This window comes from Hoplias malabaricus, chromosome 16 (assembly GCF_029633855.1).
Source record: "Hoplias malabaricus isolate fHopMal1 chromosome 16, fHopMal1.hap1, whole genome shotgun sequence".
In the NCBI taxonomy this organism is placed as follows: domain Eukaryota; kingdom Metazoa; phylum Chordata; class Actinopteri; order Characiformes; family Erythrinidae; genus Hoplias; species Hoplias malabaricus.
Genome location: NC_089815.1, coordinates 9426736 through 9441619, shown reverse-complemented (window position 1 = coordinate 9441619; position 14884 = coordinate 9426736). Strand labels below are relative to the sequence as shown.

The following is a 14884-nucleotide window of genomic DNA, read 5'->3' as shown; positions in this document are numbered from 1 at the left end:
CTTCTTATAATGCATCCAAAATTCGTATGAAATATGGTGCTTAATTGGTCCAGGATCTGTTTGTATCTATTTGTGTATAACGGATCCAAGTAGGCAAAAGCTGTCCATAACTTAATACAGTTACTTTTACTTGTGAATCAAATATGATTTGTGAACGGAAGACATGATTCATTGAATTACACTGTTCAAAAGAATCGGCTTATTTCAATTGACCCATCACTGCAGTAAGAGCTCTTGGTCGCCACCCAGCGGAGAAAATATTGGACTGCACTAATCTGTAGACAGTTTATGAAGAGACATGATGTCTTAGTAAAACGCACTGGGATGGGGAGTGTGTAAAAACCAGTGACCTCGCACACTGGGCTGTGTGATTTGTATGAAGAGCAGTAATCTCTCACAATGGAACAGACTGAGCTGTGTTGTGGTGTTTATTAGGAACAGACTGAGCTGTGGCGTGTGTAAAGGAAAGTGATCTCTCTCTGCCAACTGTGAGCTCTCAGCCACAAGATTTTAACAGGAAATGTTTTAGAAAGTGGAAGAGGACGAAGCTGCATAAAAGATAAGGCATTTCCGGTGTTAAATAAATGTATAACCTTTGCAAAATTCTCCTAATATTTTCTATGTATAATCCATAGAAATCTGCTTGTTTGATTGTATAGTAGTTTAAATTTGTAATTAGCAGTGAACTCTCTCTCTTTATATATATGTGTATATATATATATATATATATATATATATATATATATATATATATAACATACACTTATTTATAGCAATGTCTCAATAAATATACAAATTATTTCTTGATAATTATGAAATTTGATCAACAAATTTTAAATACAAGGCAATCTGGATTTTATTTCTTAGTCACTAAGTCACTAATTCTACTAATTAGATGCAATTAAATCAGAATTTAAAACAAGAGTAGGATCATAATCTTTTATTAATTTGAAAATGTAAAAATTATTTTTTACTGTTCTGTTAAAACTTAAAACTTTGAGAACACACTGTAGATTGTTTTGAGCAAGGAAAGCTGATTCAACCAGACAGCGAACCATAGAGAATATAATTAAATATCTGAAATATATACAAAATGAGAGCATGAGAAAAAACAGCTGGGCTTTCAGTGGTGTACAGACACAGACAGGTGTTGGCACAGCTTCAACTCTGGATACCAACGGGCTGGATAAGCTTTAAAAAACACTGGTCAGATCTTTATGCTGTGACTAATGACATCATACATCACAAAGTGCTGATAACACAGTCAGGGCTCTTATCCTGCAGGGGGAGGAGCTCAGTGTGACACACTTAAAAACACAGCTACTGGAGTCTCAGCAAGGCCTGGCTTTATGATCTGAACATTTGGAAAAGAATATTCCCATTAAACTAAAAACTATGTGAAAAAGACAACACTTAAGTTTACAGATATATTTTTTTCATTTTGACCATGTTAATTGCATACTGTAAATCATTGTAAAACATTGCATTTATGAAGCATGAGTAAATACTTGCTGATGGTACAAGCCAAGCAAGTTTCATAAAGTGCATTTGCATTCAAATGAGTGTGTGTTTGTATATATAAAATTTTCTTTAAGGTGTATCCCTCTTGGTAAGTATGTAAGCATGTATTTAAGCTAACAATACATATACATAAATGCATTGTGTTGTCTGTGATCAGGGTCTGTTTTTAATTATTTTATTTTTTCTTCCAGTCTCAAAAGCCTGATTGACTACGTTTCACCTTCACAGCATAGAGCATGTCTTAGAGGTCAAAATAAATCAGATGCTGTATAACAGGCTGTCATTATGGCCATTGAAAAATCACTAGAACTATAGATTTACATACAAACATGTACACATGAAAGGCAGATATAAATAGAGGCATTTTTTCAGATTTGACTCCACAAATTAAAGCCAAGAAAACATCACATTGAAGACATTTCAAAAACTGTTTCTTAATTTATTTCTTAAGCACTTCATTTTCTTGCTACAAAAGTAGATACAGAATGTTGTGTATTTACAAAATCTCAAAACAAAGTTTAGAAATAAAACCAAAATAGAATAGTTCCACCATTCCAATCAGTGTCTCACCACTGTAACTAAGAACAGTCAGTTGTGTTAATATTTGACAAATTATGGTCCCATTTTTGTCATAACTCATTAAGATCATTCATTAAGAGTCTACATATTAGGATAGGAAGAGAAAAAGGCTGTGAGGCATGCTGTATTAAAATGTCAGATGGTGAAACAACTAAAACGACAGTCGCTGTCAGAATAAAATATACTAATAAGTGCTTAGTGGTAATAGTCTACTCAATTAAAACACCATAACTGCCCCACACACTCCATTTTGCCCCTTACATTAATGTTCATTTAATTTGCTAATTTGCACATACAAATTGAAAATAATTTAGATTTTGCTATGTAATAGGCTGTCAGCTGTGGCACAAGACAACTGAACTCAGAGAAATATCACCTTTCTAAATGACAGCTTTGTAACAGTCCACACAGAATATAAAGTTGGGGTTTTTTTTTCTTTAATTCCCCAAACCTTCAATTGGCTTTTAGAGCAACAGTGTGTGCCGAGTATGTTCAGGACACAAGGCGTGACTAATACTGGCATAAGCAGTAATTAGCACACAGGGCTGAGGAATATAAGGCTTATTTAAAAGTAAATGAATAAACTAGGGCTAAACTACTACACAGAAATGGAAAGTTCTTAAGCTTTTCTTTCCATTGTTTACTGTAAAAGAGATGAAATGTTATGATTTTGTTTTGATTAATTTAATGCTACATTGTAGTGCTACACTACCAGCTACGCAGCATATGTGCCATACAATAACATCAAATTCATATCACAAAATACCACTGATTTAAAATGGTTATGCATATTAAAGCTCAATTCCTTTGCTTCTACCAGTGTCATACAGATTCATGCTTCTTTTTGTATTACTAACACAAAAAAAACCCTTCTCTGTGTTGTAGATTTTAAACTGATTGGAGTGTACATCTCTGAGCATAAATACTGGGGGTTTAAAGATTTACAATAGTGTCTACTTCTTCTGTTTAAAATAATACTATGCTTTCTGCTACATATTTTTACACGTCATATAGAATTCTATGTATAGTCACCATCAAGTGCTCACCATAAACTGTGCTTTAAAACCTCAGTCAAACTTCCTCAGAATGTGCCAACAGCGGAGTTAGCGGGTGGATTCACATTCGCAAAAAAAGTAAAGTATTGAATTTTTTTTTTAAATATAAAACCATTTCCTTATGAATACAGCATATTACATCTACAATTATTGACAAAGGAAAGTCAACTAGGAGACAAACTGTGTTGATGCATTCATGAGGAACTGATATACAGATTCAATACATTACTTTTTCAGTGCACTTATTTAATTTTTATTTCAAAGATGCAAATAATTATACAAATAATAATAATACCACAATTTACAAACATTGTGCATTAACACTCCTGTAAGTGTACATCATGTGTCTTTATGATCAAGTATGATCCAAACCTAGTAACAGACACGGGGAAAGATACACACTGCGAAGACCACATCATTACAGAAATTGCCATCTAATTTTTTTTTTTTTTTTAAATGAGAGGTACTATGCATTCTCAAATACATTTCTAAAATTCTGGGAAACTGTCAGTACACAAAGGTGATCACAAAGCATCAAAAGAAGACATCAGAACATGTCAGGACCAAAAACCACCCTTCACCCCAGTCTCCTCCTTCAAATCATTATGTCAGCTTTCTACTTTATGTTACACTCAGCATAAAATGTATGTTCAAGCAGGTCAGAGTTTTATAGGATCCAAACTCCACACAGCTTGGATTCATTTGGTCCAGACAGAAGAGCTACTGTGTACAATGAATTTTGTTGTGCCAAGTCATTTTTTTATGAATGAATTATCTCTACGATTCAGAGGCATAAAAGCTCACACAAAGGTCAGCCAGTGTGCTTCAGATCTTCTTGGCCCGGCGCCCGAGCTGGTGGTAATAAGACAGAGTGACGAGGAGGCAGAAAACCTCACTGAGGAGAAGGAGTGCAGCTCCGTTGGATAGTGAGCCAATTTCCAGGAGTGAGACTGACGTCACTGTGGAGATATTATCATACAGGCTTAAAAAATGTCAATGACTAATAGGTGATAAATAAAAAGTAGATTCCAGGTCTAGAATTCTGCAGTTGTAAGGGTAAAAATTTTTAAGCTATTAAATGCCACCCTCATGTGACCTCATATGAAACATCGTCTATTTAAAATGGAAGCTGATGTGAGCTCTAGGTGAAACCAGAAGAGGGCACCACAATCCCTTACACTGTTCATTTTGTACTGTCCCTGAAATAGTTAGAAATAACCTGTTTCTATAAGTGAACATTTGTTAATGAATGGAAAAAATATGGCTTTAATATCAACATTCACTTGGACATCTCTGTGCTGTCTGTGATCTGGTTTGAGGGAGGGAGGGTGGGTGAGAAAGATAAAAATATGGAGAGATGTGGAGAATAAAACCAGAGAGAACTGCCCTTTACCTAGAAATTGTACACCAAAGTAGCATGCTTCAGTGAGCAGTGTCCATTGAATGATGACTTTCTCTGCAGTGTAGAGACCGTTCCACAAGATTAATGAGATACCTGTTAAAAGTGAGTCATGTTGTATTATAAATGTTCAAAACAACATGATGTTCATGTTCAAACACAAGCAGTATGAATTGTTCTATAAACGATCAAACACAGGTTTTATCCTAGATACACGGGAGTTCTGATGGGGTCCTGATTTCACTCAGGGTTCAGAAAACACAAGGAGGCACCTACTGATCTCCTCCCACATGCTGGATATGGATAACATGGAGACCAGCTGCTTCTTCACCAGTCCTAAGTACCATATGCCAGAAAGATTATCCCAGCCCTGCTCGAGTCATTCGCACCACCCTGAAGGCCTTTGATGTGACAGAAGAAAAATCACACCTTGCTGCTCAGTATGAACACAAAGGTACTTCTGCCAAAGTAGCAGTTAAAACATAAAGACCCTTGGAGTTAGCTGAGGAGCCTAGCCGCAGTTACATATATCTAGGATATAGTTACGTAAAATCAACACAAATCCAAACATGCAGAGGCTTTTAAATCAAATTATCCAGTGCTTATACTGTGAGCCAGTGGGGCCTCTGCGGCACTCTGAGATAGATAATGCATAACATCCCATTACCATGCTTTTCTGTCGTTTTGCCCTAGGGAATGCACAAATCTTACCACAAGTGAAGAACAAATGCACTGTGTTGCATTGTCAGCCAAGACAGAGGGAAGACAAATGGACTGCTGTTTACAATCAAATAAGCACATTGTAGGAGATCTTCAATTTTACTCTCAGGAAATATTCTCTGACACCCACATCTTCTATTATTGGACCTCCTGTGACTGTATACAGCCCAACCAGGAGGCATGATTAGGACAAGCCACTGAACATAACTGACCCAAACCTAGCAGGGGGGTGGCCATTACCGGCCCTACTGCTGCAGCTCTGCCCAGCAGCCTGCCCTACATGAGACAGGAGGGGCTGTACAGAGTCATTCATTTTTAAAAGCTGCAGCTTTAAATATTCATACCTCTTACAATCCTACTTTCATCCAGCACTGAAAATAAAGTGGGGCATCTCTATCTATAGAACCATGAATACATTTCAGACAAATTCATTCTGCAGTGAATAAGAATAAGAAGGGGCAATGCTTTGACGCTTCTGCATACTGATGTATACATTAGGCTGATGCTCTTTTTATGAGTATCTAATGAAATACTCTTTTCGGTTAGGTAGACTGTGGCATATACCCATGTAACACACTCAGAAAAACAAATGCACTTTGTCATTTATAAAATCACATTGTCTCTGCTGGAACTGAAACTCGAATCTCCAGTAAACTACATTTACAAGAGAAGGACGAATTAATATTACAAGATGATATTCTATATCAGATTAGACCAAACATATTGGTCCATATAATGGGTAAAGTTCAGATGGCATTTTATGTATATTATGCCTGTAGTTTGCTTGTGGTGTGTGCAGTAAATGGATACAGTCTCCATAAACAAATGTTATGTCAAATGTAAAGTCTTCCAAAAACATTTAATAGTGAACATACTTAATAGAGCTCCTCCATAGAGTCGGATAGATATCCTGGTAGTGGTGAGTTCAAAGATGATCTCATAGAGTTGGCTGGGGAAGGCCAATGCCTGGAACAAACAGCAGAATGTGATGCACAGTATGAAGTTACAGCAGCTCCAGAAAGCCGGGCATTACAACAGTTCTGAAGCAACCCATTCCAATTAAGAGAAAACAGCACACCCACAGTCTTTGAATTACACAAGCTGAGCTGCGTTGCTAAATCAGATAAACTTCAGGGGATTCTCTTGTGTGTTTCTGATATATTATTACAGTACAGGTCACAAAAGAGCAATGCCAGATGTTAATTAACTTTGTTTACTGGAATAGAAAATTACTGGATGTAGTTTCTTTGTGTTACCTCACTGTGCTTTAAACCCCCCCCACACACACACCCTCATATGGCCATGTTTACAGAAGGAGCCCTGAAAACGCATAGCTGGTTGTTGTATAAGCTTACCAATAAAGCTGCAGACGTGAATAAGACCGCAGAGATAAGAATCCAGAATCTGTTATGAGAAACACTTCACATGAGACAATATGCCATTTCATAAGATTAAGACACTCAGACATTTAAAGCGCTCTAAAGCACCCAAGAGGGAGAAAAGTGGAGTAATCATGAGTAATCTGAACCAATCATAAGGACTCAAATGCATAACCACCTCACAGATACATAAACTTACATAATATCAAAGACATTAATTTTACTACATTAAGATTCACTCTTACCTGAGGCCTAATGGTTCACGGACAGAAAACTTAATTTCATTGCCCAACACTTGGCTGATCTGGGAAAAAAAATAGAAAAACACATTACAAGATAATAAAGAGTCCTTCAAAAATGATCCATCAAATATTTTTTAATTAACACTTAACAATTAGGCAGGGTTTATAAAGCTGTATGAAAATGAGGGGAATGCTGCTACAAAAACACATCTGCAACACAATGTAATGATATCTGGTCTGTGCCAGATACTGGTCTGGGTCATGGTTAAAAGAACACTAGGTATTTATTTGGCTGCTCCTGGGGCTCCTCCTACTGTAATTCATTTTTACAGCAGGGTACTGCAAACAGTGGGGAGGGGGACGTAATGGGGAGATTCCTACCCTCCTCTAATAGTTACATAGTGCAGTTTCTTCAGCGGTAAACCCAGAATAGCACTGACAGTAGCTCTATTATCTCTATTACAGGGGAGTGGAGCATCAAATTGTTTTTGAAACTGTCATTTCCAGGTGAAAATATTACAGCGTATTCTTTTAAACCAAACATGAGGACACAAAAAAAAAAAAAAACTCTGCATGGCCAGCTACAGTCTAACTTTTTGCCTCCACACATTCATATTTTCCACTTATTTACCAGAGAAGGATTCTGTCCAATTTGGCTTGATTGGTGTGTCCAGAATTGAGATATTTTTCTGCCAGACAGTCTGTCTCCAGCTCGCACAATTCACTCCTTTTGGGGAGGTTTCACAAGCTGGCTTATCAAATCTCGATGCTAACAGCCAGAACAAGTTGTTGTGACCAGCATTTTGTCCAGGTTTGTCCAATGCGAACAGACAGATTTACCATTGAAATAAAGCTGAATGCATCAAGGTTCAAGAATCAATTGTTTCAGTTAGATACACTTATTCATCTGAGAAAGCCTTGCACTAAATGCTGGAACATTTCTGTGAGCATCTGATGCAATTCAGACACATTCAAGAACATTAGGCAGGTTAGGATTTGATGTTGTGGTGCACAAATACAACACCAAATAGGTATCTCTAATATCAAAGAAAAAACATGCATCACTCAATAATTCAAATCCTTTACACCAATGTATCTAGTAGACACTCAATTTCAATAAGTGAGAGGATGTTAAATGTGCAGGGTAATGAGCCTCCAGTGCCAGATTATGGAACAGATTTTATGCAAACTTGGAGAAGTACTACAAGATTACACGTCAGCATCCCTATAAAATGCTTTCCATGGTTATGAACATAACATAAAAAAGAGAAAATTACCACCTGTAAAATTATATGTTAAACAAAACAAGGAGAAAATTAGAGGATTCGAAACTGGAAATGGAACAACTGCATGTCATGTAGGCAACTAGGCCTAAGTAAATGTCATTAAAGAAAAAGTACTTCAATTGAATTCACTTCAATTTAATTGCATTTATATAGCACTTGTCACAACAAATGTCATCACAAAACAACTTTACAGAGATCCAAGCCTTCTTAGAGCAAGCCAAGGGCAACAGGGTCAAGGAAATACAGTACTCCCTCAGAGCAAGAGGAAGAAACCTTGAGAGGACCCAACACTTGAAAGAGGGAAACACATTGTCCTGTTCTACACCAGAGAGCAAAACAAATAACAAAACCATAATAGAATAGAACAGATCTGAAAAAATAATAAAGTAATAAAGACCTTTGAAAATTGCGAAAGTGAGACATGATTTGTGAAGACATGAGTGAGTGAAACTCTGTGCTCTGTGTTATTTTGGGAGGGGATTAAACTGATGTAAAATACATTAAAGATAAACCAGAACAAGAGCAGAACAGCAGGAACAGGGCATCAGCATTAAGAAGCTCAAGACAAGCGAGAGTGAGAAAGAAGAAATAAAGATGAGAGGTTTAAAGAGTATATGATAAAAAGGGTCTGGTGGATGGTTAAAAGCATGTAGTTAAAATAGACAACAATACAATAATTAAAGCCAGGTCATAAAGCCCAGTGCAGTGCACAGAATGGCTGGGCTTTAAAATAAGGAGCTTGAATGTTTTACATTGTAGAGGGCATATTTTAATTCAGGTTAAGTATGTATGCTTCAATATACACTCAGGAATTTCATTCAGACTGAGGTTCATATTATGGGATGAGAAAAACTAAACTACTTGGATCACTGCTGAAACCTGAGCACCATGCCCTCTAGTATGTAGCCCTCTCTGAAAGCCAGCAAAAGTTACAACCTGTAATATTATATGATGACTCAGAATGCTGCAAAAATTTAGTAGTGAGTTTTTATAATATAGAATAAGTAGCATCATTATCTCCTAGGCAAAAGTCCAGAAATTCCTGATGTGAAAAAAATAGAATTTGTCTTTGTTCCTAAGAGCCTGAGATTTCCCAGAGTCAAGTCTGCAACAATTTGTGAGCGTCCTCAATCACAACCAATTATAAAGCATGCCCATAGCTCACTGTAGTCTATGCAGCAGATGTTAAACAAATGTAACATGCTGGTGGAGTAATTCTAATATCAAATGTTTTTCAGAATTAACAATTTCAATACTATATTGTGCAAAACAATTATATATATTAGAAAATTATTACGTTTGTAATAAGTTGGCTTCTGTCATCATTCCTTTGTTAAATAATTGTATGGTTAAATCTAACTGTAGTAAGTAAGCCTTAAAACTAATATATAATTGTGGCCTATTAATTTTATTAGAATATAACTTGGATAATATTTAACCATATTTTATGTTCTTAGTAATTCTGAAATAGTCACAATGTCAATAGCATGTTTGTGTTTTGTAAGGGAAGAAATAAGCCCTCATTAGAAAGTGTTGTCTCACAGTTCTACTGAAAGTTGTGGAGCCAGACAACACACCACTTTATATATGTAATATAAGTAAAAAAGAACACACACAATGAGCACTTTTCTACCATATAAATGTAGCAGCTTAAAAAAAGTTGTGTAACTGCATACACAATTTACACATTTTCAATGTCATTTTGACATGAGAAATAATTATATATACAACAAATAGTTGTATATTGTAACTATCCGAAAGTAACCAGGGATTTGTTATTGTCAGAATGATTTGAGCGTCTTACAGACCTTCCAGATGCACAATGGCTTAGCTGATTGGCCCATAAAATCACATCATGTTAAAAGAAGTTAATGACCCCAGTCATCACCCTTAAACAGACATCCTAAAGTTTGTAAAGAACACAGTATTTAAACTATGTAAAAAAATATTGCAGAAGATCTGAATGCTGGAACAGCAACTCTAAAGCCTGGCATATATTGGTGGGATTATGGCTCCCAAACAATGTCAGATTTACTGATTTGAGGAGGCTGCCAGAACAGGAATACTGCTTTGTGTGTCTGTTCTTGAGCGAGGCTGTAGATCACAAAGGAAAAAGGCAGCCTCTTCAAAAAGTTGAAGAACAACAGTGACAGAGCATATGGTACCAAACCAATCACATCACTGGACTCAGTGCCACATATCACTGTCTTTCCCTGGTCTAAATATTATTTGTCAAGATATGAACAGCCCAATCTGTCTAAATAAATGTATTTATTCAAAAAGGAAGTGAACAGCCATGTCTAAATTACAGCATCTAAATTGCATGTCTAAGTTACAGACACATTTGCTCTGAATCTGTCCAGCAAATAAGTTGCAGTAGAATAAAAAGGTGTACAAAATACATGCAATAGATGACTGGGGAAATTTATAATATTGTCTGCATGTTCAATCAATGAAAAATGAGAAACTGTCATGGCTGCTTATATTCCTATGGAGAAGCAAGGTATCACATGTGTTCAGTTGGCTATCTATCCCATCTAGCCCACTTTAAATATATGCAATGATGCTCAAAACAGACCCCACACAATGCATGGTTAAACAGTCTACAATAAATATTGTGGGTTCTTTCAATTATGCAAATTTACTTCATGCATCAGTGTGTTTGATGTCCTCTATGAAATATTAGAGAGGATGCTAATACTACCTTTTATCACACTTGTGATTTCTCAGATGACTCTTTTTGAGCCAGGGCAGGAACAGGCACATAAAAAGTAAAAGTGCTTCAGCACATATTAAAGAACCATTAGACATGTCAGACTCTACTCTTCTACTTCTCTCCGTATAAGAGTAGAGGTTCAGTCTGTCTTCCAGTCCATCAAGCTCTGCTAAAAGCTTCTGTCTTTTGAGTAATTTGGTGCAGGTGAAAACACAATCCTTTTATAATGGGCAGCTGGAATGAAATGGTCTGAAGTACAGGTCACATTTGGAGAAGTGGAGATGTAACGAAGGGGTAATTGTGATTGCAGGTGAAGGGGAATTATAAAGTGAATAGGAGGATATGGCAGAACTGCATCCTGGAGAGTGAGAGCTTGTACATAGGGGGTTGTAAACATAGTTTTTTCCACTACACTTTTCAAAGTGTGCCGAAGAACATTGTACTGTTTCCTTACATGTTTTATATAAATGCAAAACCTCTTCTCACTATTGTATTAAAGTTTTTGAGTAGCACAGAGCTGAACCCAAGTTACTTCTGAAGAATAGAAGAAAAGGCTTTTTCTTCAGCAATGAATGGATGCTGTGGTTGTACATTTTGAGACTACAAAAGTGAACGTATCCTTAGGCTCTATTTGTGGGTGTGTGGATCTATTCAGGCTTCACCAGACAGTGAAAAATAGAGATGGCTTGCTCAAAAACTGAGATCAGTGCTGCAACAAAAAAAGCTATATATCCTTCGCAGCATGTTGGTACAGAATAACCTAAAACTTAAAAGTTTAAATGACCCCAATATTATAACAATGCAGTACCCTCCATAAATGAATTTAATTTTTTATTTGTGTCATACACTTGCATTTGATTTAATTAAAATGCTAAATATGCTTAATGTGCTAATTTTCCTCATATCTCTTATAAATTCTTAATAAATTGGTATTTGTGTTTGTCATGTTCAAAACATAGTACGTAAAATAATTTTATCTGATATGCTACTGACTCTTGCCAATTTCCATTGTCATATATGGAGGGTACCACTGGCATATCTCAATTCAATTATGAATAAAATACATGCTTGTTTTGTGCAGAAAGATATACAATCAAATGTTCAGAACATTTTTAATTTTGATATTTAACATAATTTCAGTGCAATTTTCCAACAATGTCTTTTTTGGAGTAATAAATAACAAAAGAAAATTTAATCTAAAAAACAGACAAATATGTGAAATGGAGAGGGATATATTCAGACACGATAAGTAATTATAAATATAATATTTTTAAATATAATAAATGTATATTATTTTAATAAAGATACTTAGCACATATTTGAAAGTTATTTGCAAGTATTTTTTTGCTGGCAATTAAAGTTTTGAGATGTTTATATTGAGAAGGAATTTAGTTTTTTGCAGCACTGTGGTTAAATTTCAGGCCATTCTTCTAGGTAATATTTAATAGGTCTTCAATTCCCTATTTAAAAGAACAGCAACTCAGTAGTACAATAACAGCAAATACATCAGTACACCGTGCACTAGTGAGTACTTTGTTGTTTTTGTAAAGACATAAACCTTTTTGTCATTGACAATACCAGTGTTGCACAAATTTGAAGAGAGATTTCAGTTTTAATCACAGAAGTTTATACAGTCTTCTTAGTTGAAAATACATGTCTATGAAGACTTGTTTCCCTGAAGCTTTTTCAACTGAACTTCAAATGTTTCTATATAATTTAATTAACCAGCGGTACAAAGAGTTCTTTCTTAAAAAATGACTGCCAATTAGTTCTGTTTTACAAAGATGCTGAATTCCAGCGGCTAATCTCAAAATTACAGCACATCCAATGAGAAAAATATTGTCTTTAGAGGGCAAGGAATTGCAGGTCAGAAAATGTACTTATCATTGTTAATAAGCCCATTCCAAGCAAAAAGAGTATGTTAAATTCTGTGGGAAATGTTAGGTCCAGTCTACACCTAAAAATCCGTAAGTAGAGAGTTCACATACCCTGAGAATATACAGAGGGTAACCTTCTGCCATCTGAAACATTTCGGCAGATGGTCTTACTTAACATGGCCTCCTTAACACAGATGATGGGTAAATGAGTGAAGAAAATGCACATTCTACACACTAAAGTTACCACAATCATTTATCAGCACCTATGTTGGACACTGTGTTTCAAAGGAAATACGCAAATTATGTTCAATTTTGTAGAAGCATGCAATATATACCCTGTAACACATACCACGCATACTTCCTGTTGTGGCCACAATTGATTTCCTGTATGTCTTACATGGCAATGGAAAAAATATTGCACATTCCCTAGACAGTATATGGAAATAATTCTCTGCTTTCTCTGTCTGTTTATTAACACACTACAAACTGAAAGCTCTCTGAGGCAGTATTTATGTACGCACCATGCGTCACGAGGTCCGTGTGTTGAAAAAGGAGGTGATGGGCAAGTGCCCCTTTAATGGATGTTCTCTTTGATTTTAGCTGCCTCTGACAGTGAGTATGATGTACAATGCAAGCCAAGGAGAGTGGCCATGTCTGAATCCCCCCCTCCCCCTCCCATGTTTCAAACTGCTCTGACTGCAACACAAATCAGACTTGAAAAAGATACAGAGCAAGAATGAGAGAGAGAGAGAGAGAGAGAGAGAGAGAGAGAGAGAGAGAGAGAGAGAGAGAGAGAAAGCTATGCCTCTTTGTTTTCTCACTGCATATAACTCATAATTCTCATTGTGCATTACTGATGCCAGTCACTAATGAGGGATGGCTGGAGCCAGCATGACTGTTAGAGGCTGATTAGTACAGAAAAATGCTAGCCCTCTAACCACTGGTCCTGCTCATATATTAATCTACCAGGCCATTAGAAGGCAAGGGATCCTTATACCCCGGGACATTTAGATGTTCTTAAAATCTGTCTTTCTGTGAATTTCCTTAGCCCCTCTCTAATCAGTTCCTGGCTCTGAGCAGAGGAGTCATTCATGTAACATTTTAGTAAAGAATCAAACTTGGTACATGACCAGCTTACATAATGTTTGCTGATGATTACGTGCCATTTAACTAATGTTACATTTATATTTATGTTATGTTTATGGAACACCTTAGTGTACACAATGGGCCAATGTGGCTGATTAGCTTTACTTAGAAGAGTGTGCCTGGTAACTGCAGCCGGGGCTTAAAAAACAAACATTATTTATTGCTGCCCTCCAAAGGTTTAATAACTGTAAACAGGTCAAATAGTTAACTGTGTAAAACTCCTTGATGGACCTACATCAAATAAATATTTCTACTTCATCCAGTGAAAAAAAAATGTAAGCTTTTACCTTTGATCTGTGAACCTCACCATCATCATCTTCACCCCCAACACCCAGGACTTTACGGGTTTTGAGGCGACTCACAAGATCAGTCTGACTGTGCTTCTTCATAAGCGGGGGGTGGGGTTTAGAGGCCATGGTGAGGAGGATGAGGTAGGAACTCCACTTGGCTGTGAAGAGGAAAATAAATCACATTAACCACAGTTCAATTTTCTTAAGTCTGTTTTGGTCTGTGCTCAGCTTAGGCACAACCAGTGCTCAAAATAAATTTCCATTCTAATAGTATTTTAACTGCTGACAGGTGATAGTAAGCAGGAAATATAAATAAAATAAGATTTAGGTAATATTATGTCTGTCTTTAAAGTGAGAGGCAATTTGACTCTGGCCAACTGAAAGTACAATGACGGGAGAAAACCAGGAAAGAAAACACACACACACAAACCACATAATTAGCCAGACAAAGTTGATCGTCTTTGTCCTACTGCACATCGCACAGATCACAGATGGAATTATGGACTGCTGCACTTAACAAATAATCTGAAAATGTATTAATAAATCATCACATTATCAACAGATGTGTTCTGTTGTAGTAGTGGTTGAGAAGTGCAACACAGTGCAAGTTTAAAGTTAAATACTTCAAAATGGAGAACATTTAGAAAATTTAGGGAGACTGTTGCCCACATTTA

General features: G+C 36.3%; 1 protein-coding gene across 1 annotated transcript in view; it reads right to left on the bottom strand.

Moving 5' to 3' along the window:
• Positions 1–1880: 1880 nt before the first annotated feature.
• tp53i11a (tumor protein p53 inducible protein 11a) overlaps positions 1881–14884 on the bottom strand; it is a 29837-nt gene continuing 16833 nt past the window's right edge. Inside the window, exons 2-7 of the mRNA XM_066647692.1 lie at positions 14208–14368; positions 6899–6957; positions 6630–6678; positions 6150–6240; positions 4549–4650; positions 1881–4114 (exon numbers count right to left, since the gene is read on the bottom strand). Coding sequence (XP_066503789.1) covers positions 3981–4114; positions 4549–4650; positions 6150–6240; positions 6630–6678; positions 6899–6957; positions 14208–14336 — 564 coding nt within the window. The 5' untranslated portion in view covers positions 14337–14368 and the 3' untranslated portion in view covers positions 1881–3980. The remainder of the gene's footprint in view (positions 4115–4548; positions 4651–6149; positions 6241–6629; positions 6679–6898; positions 6958–14207; positions 14369–14884) is intronic.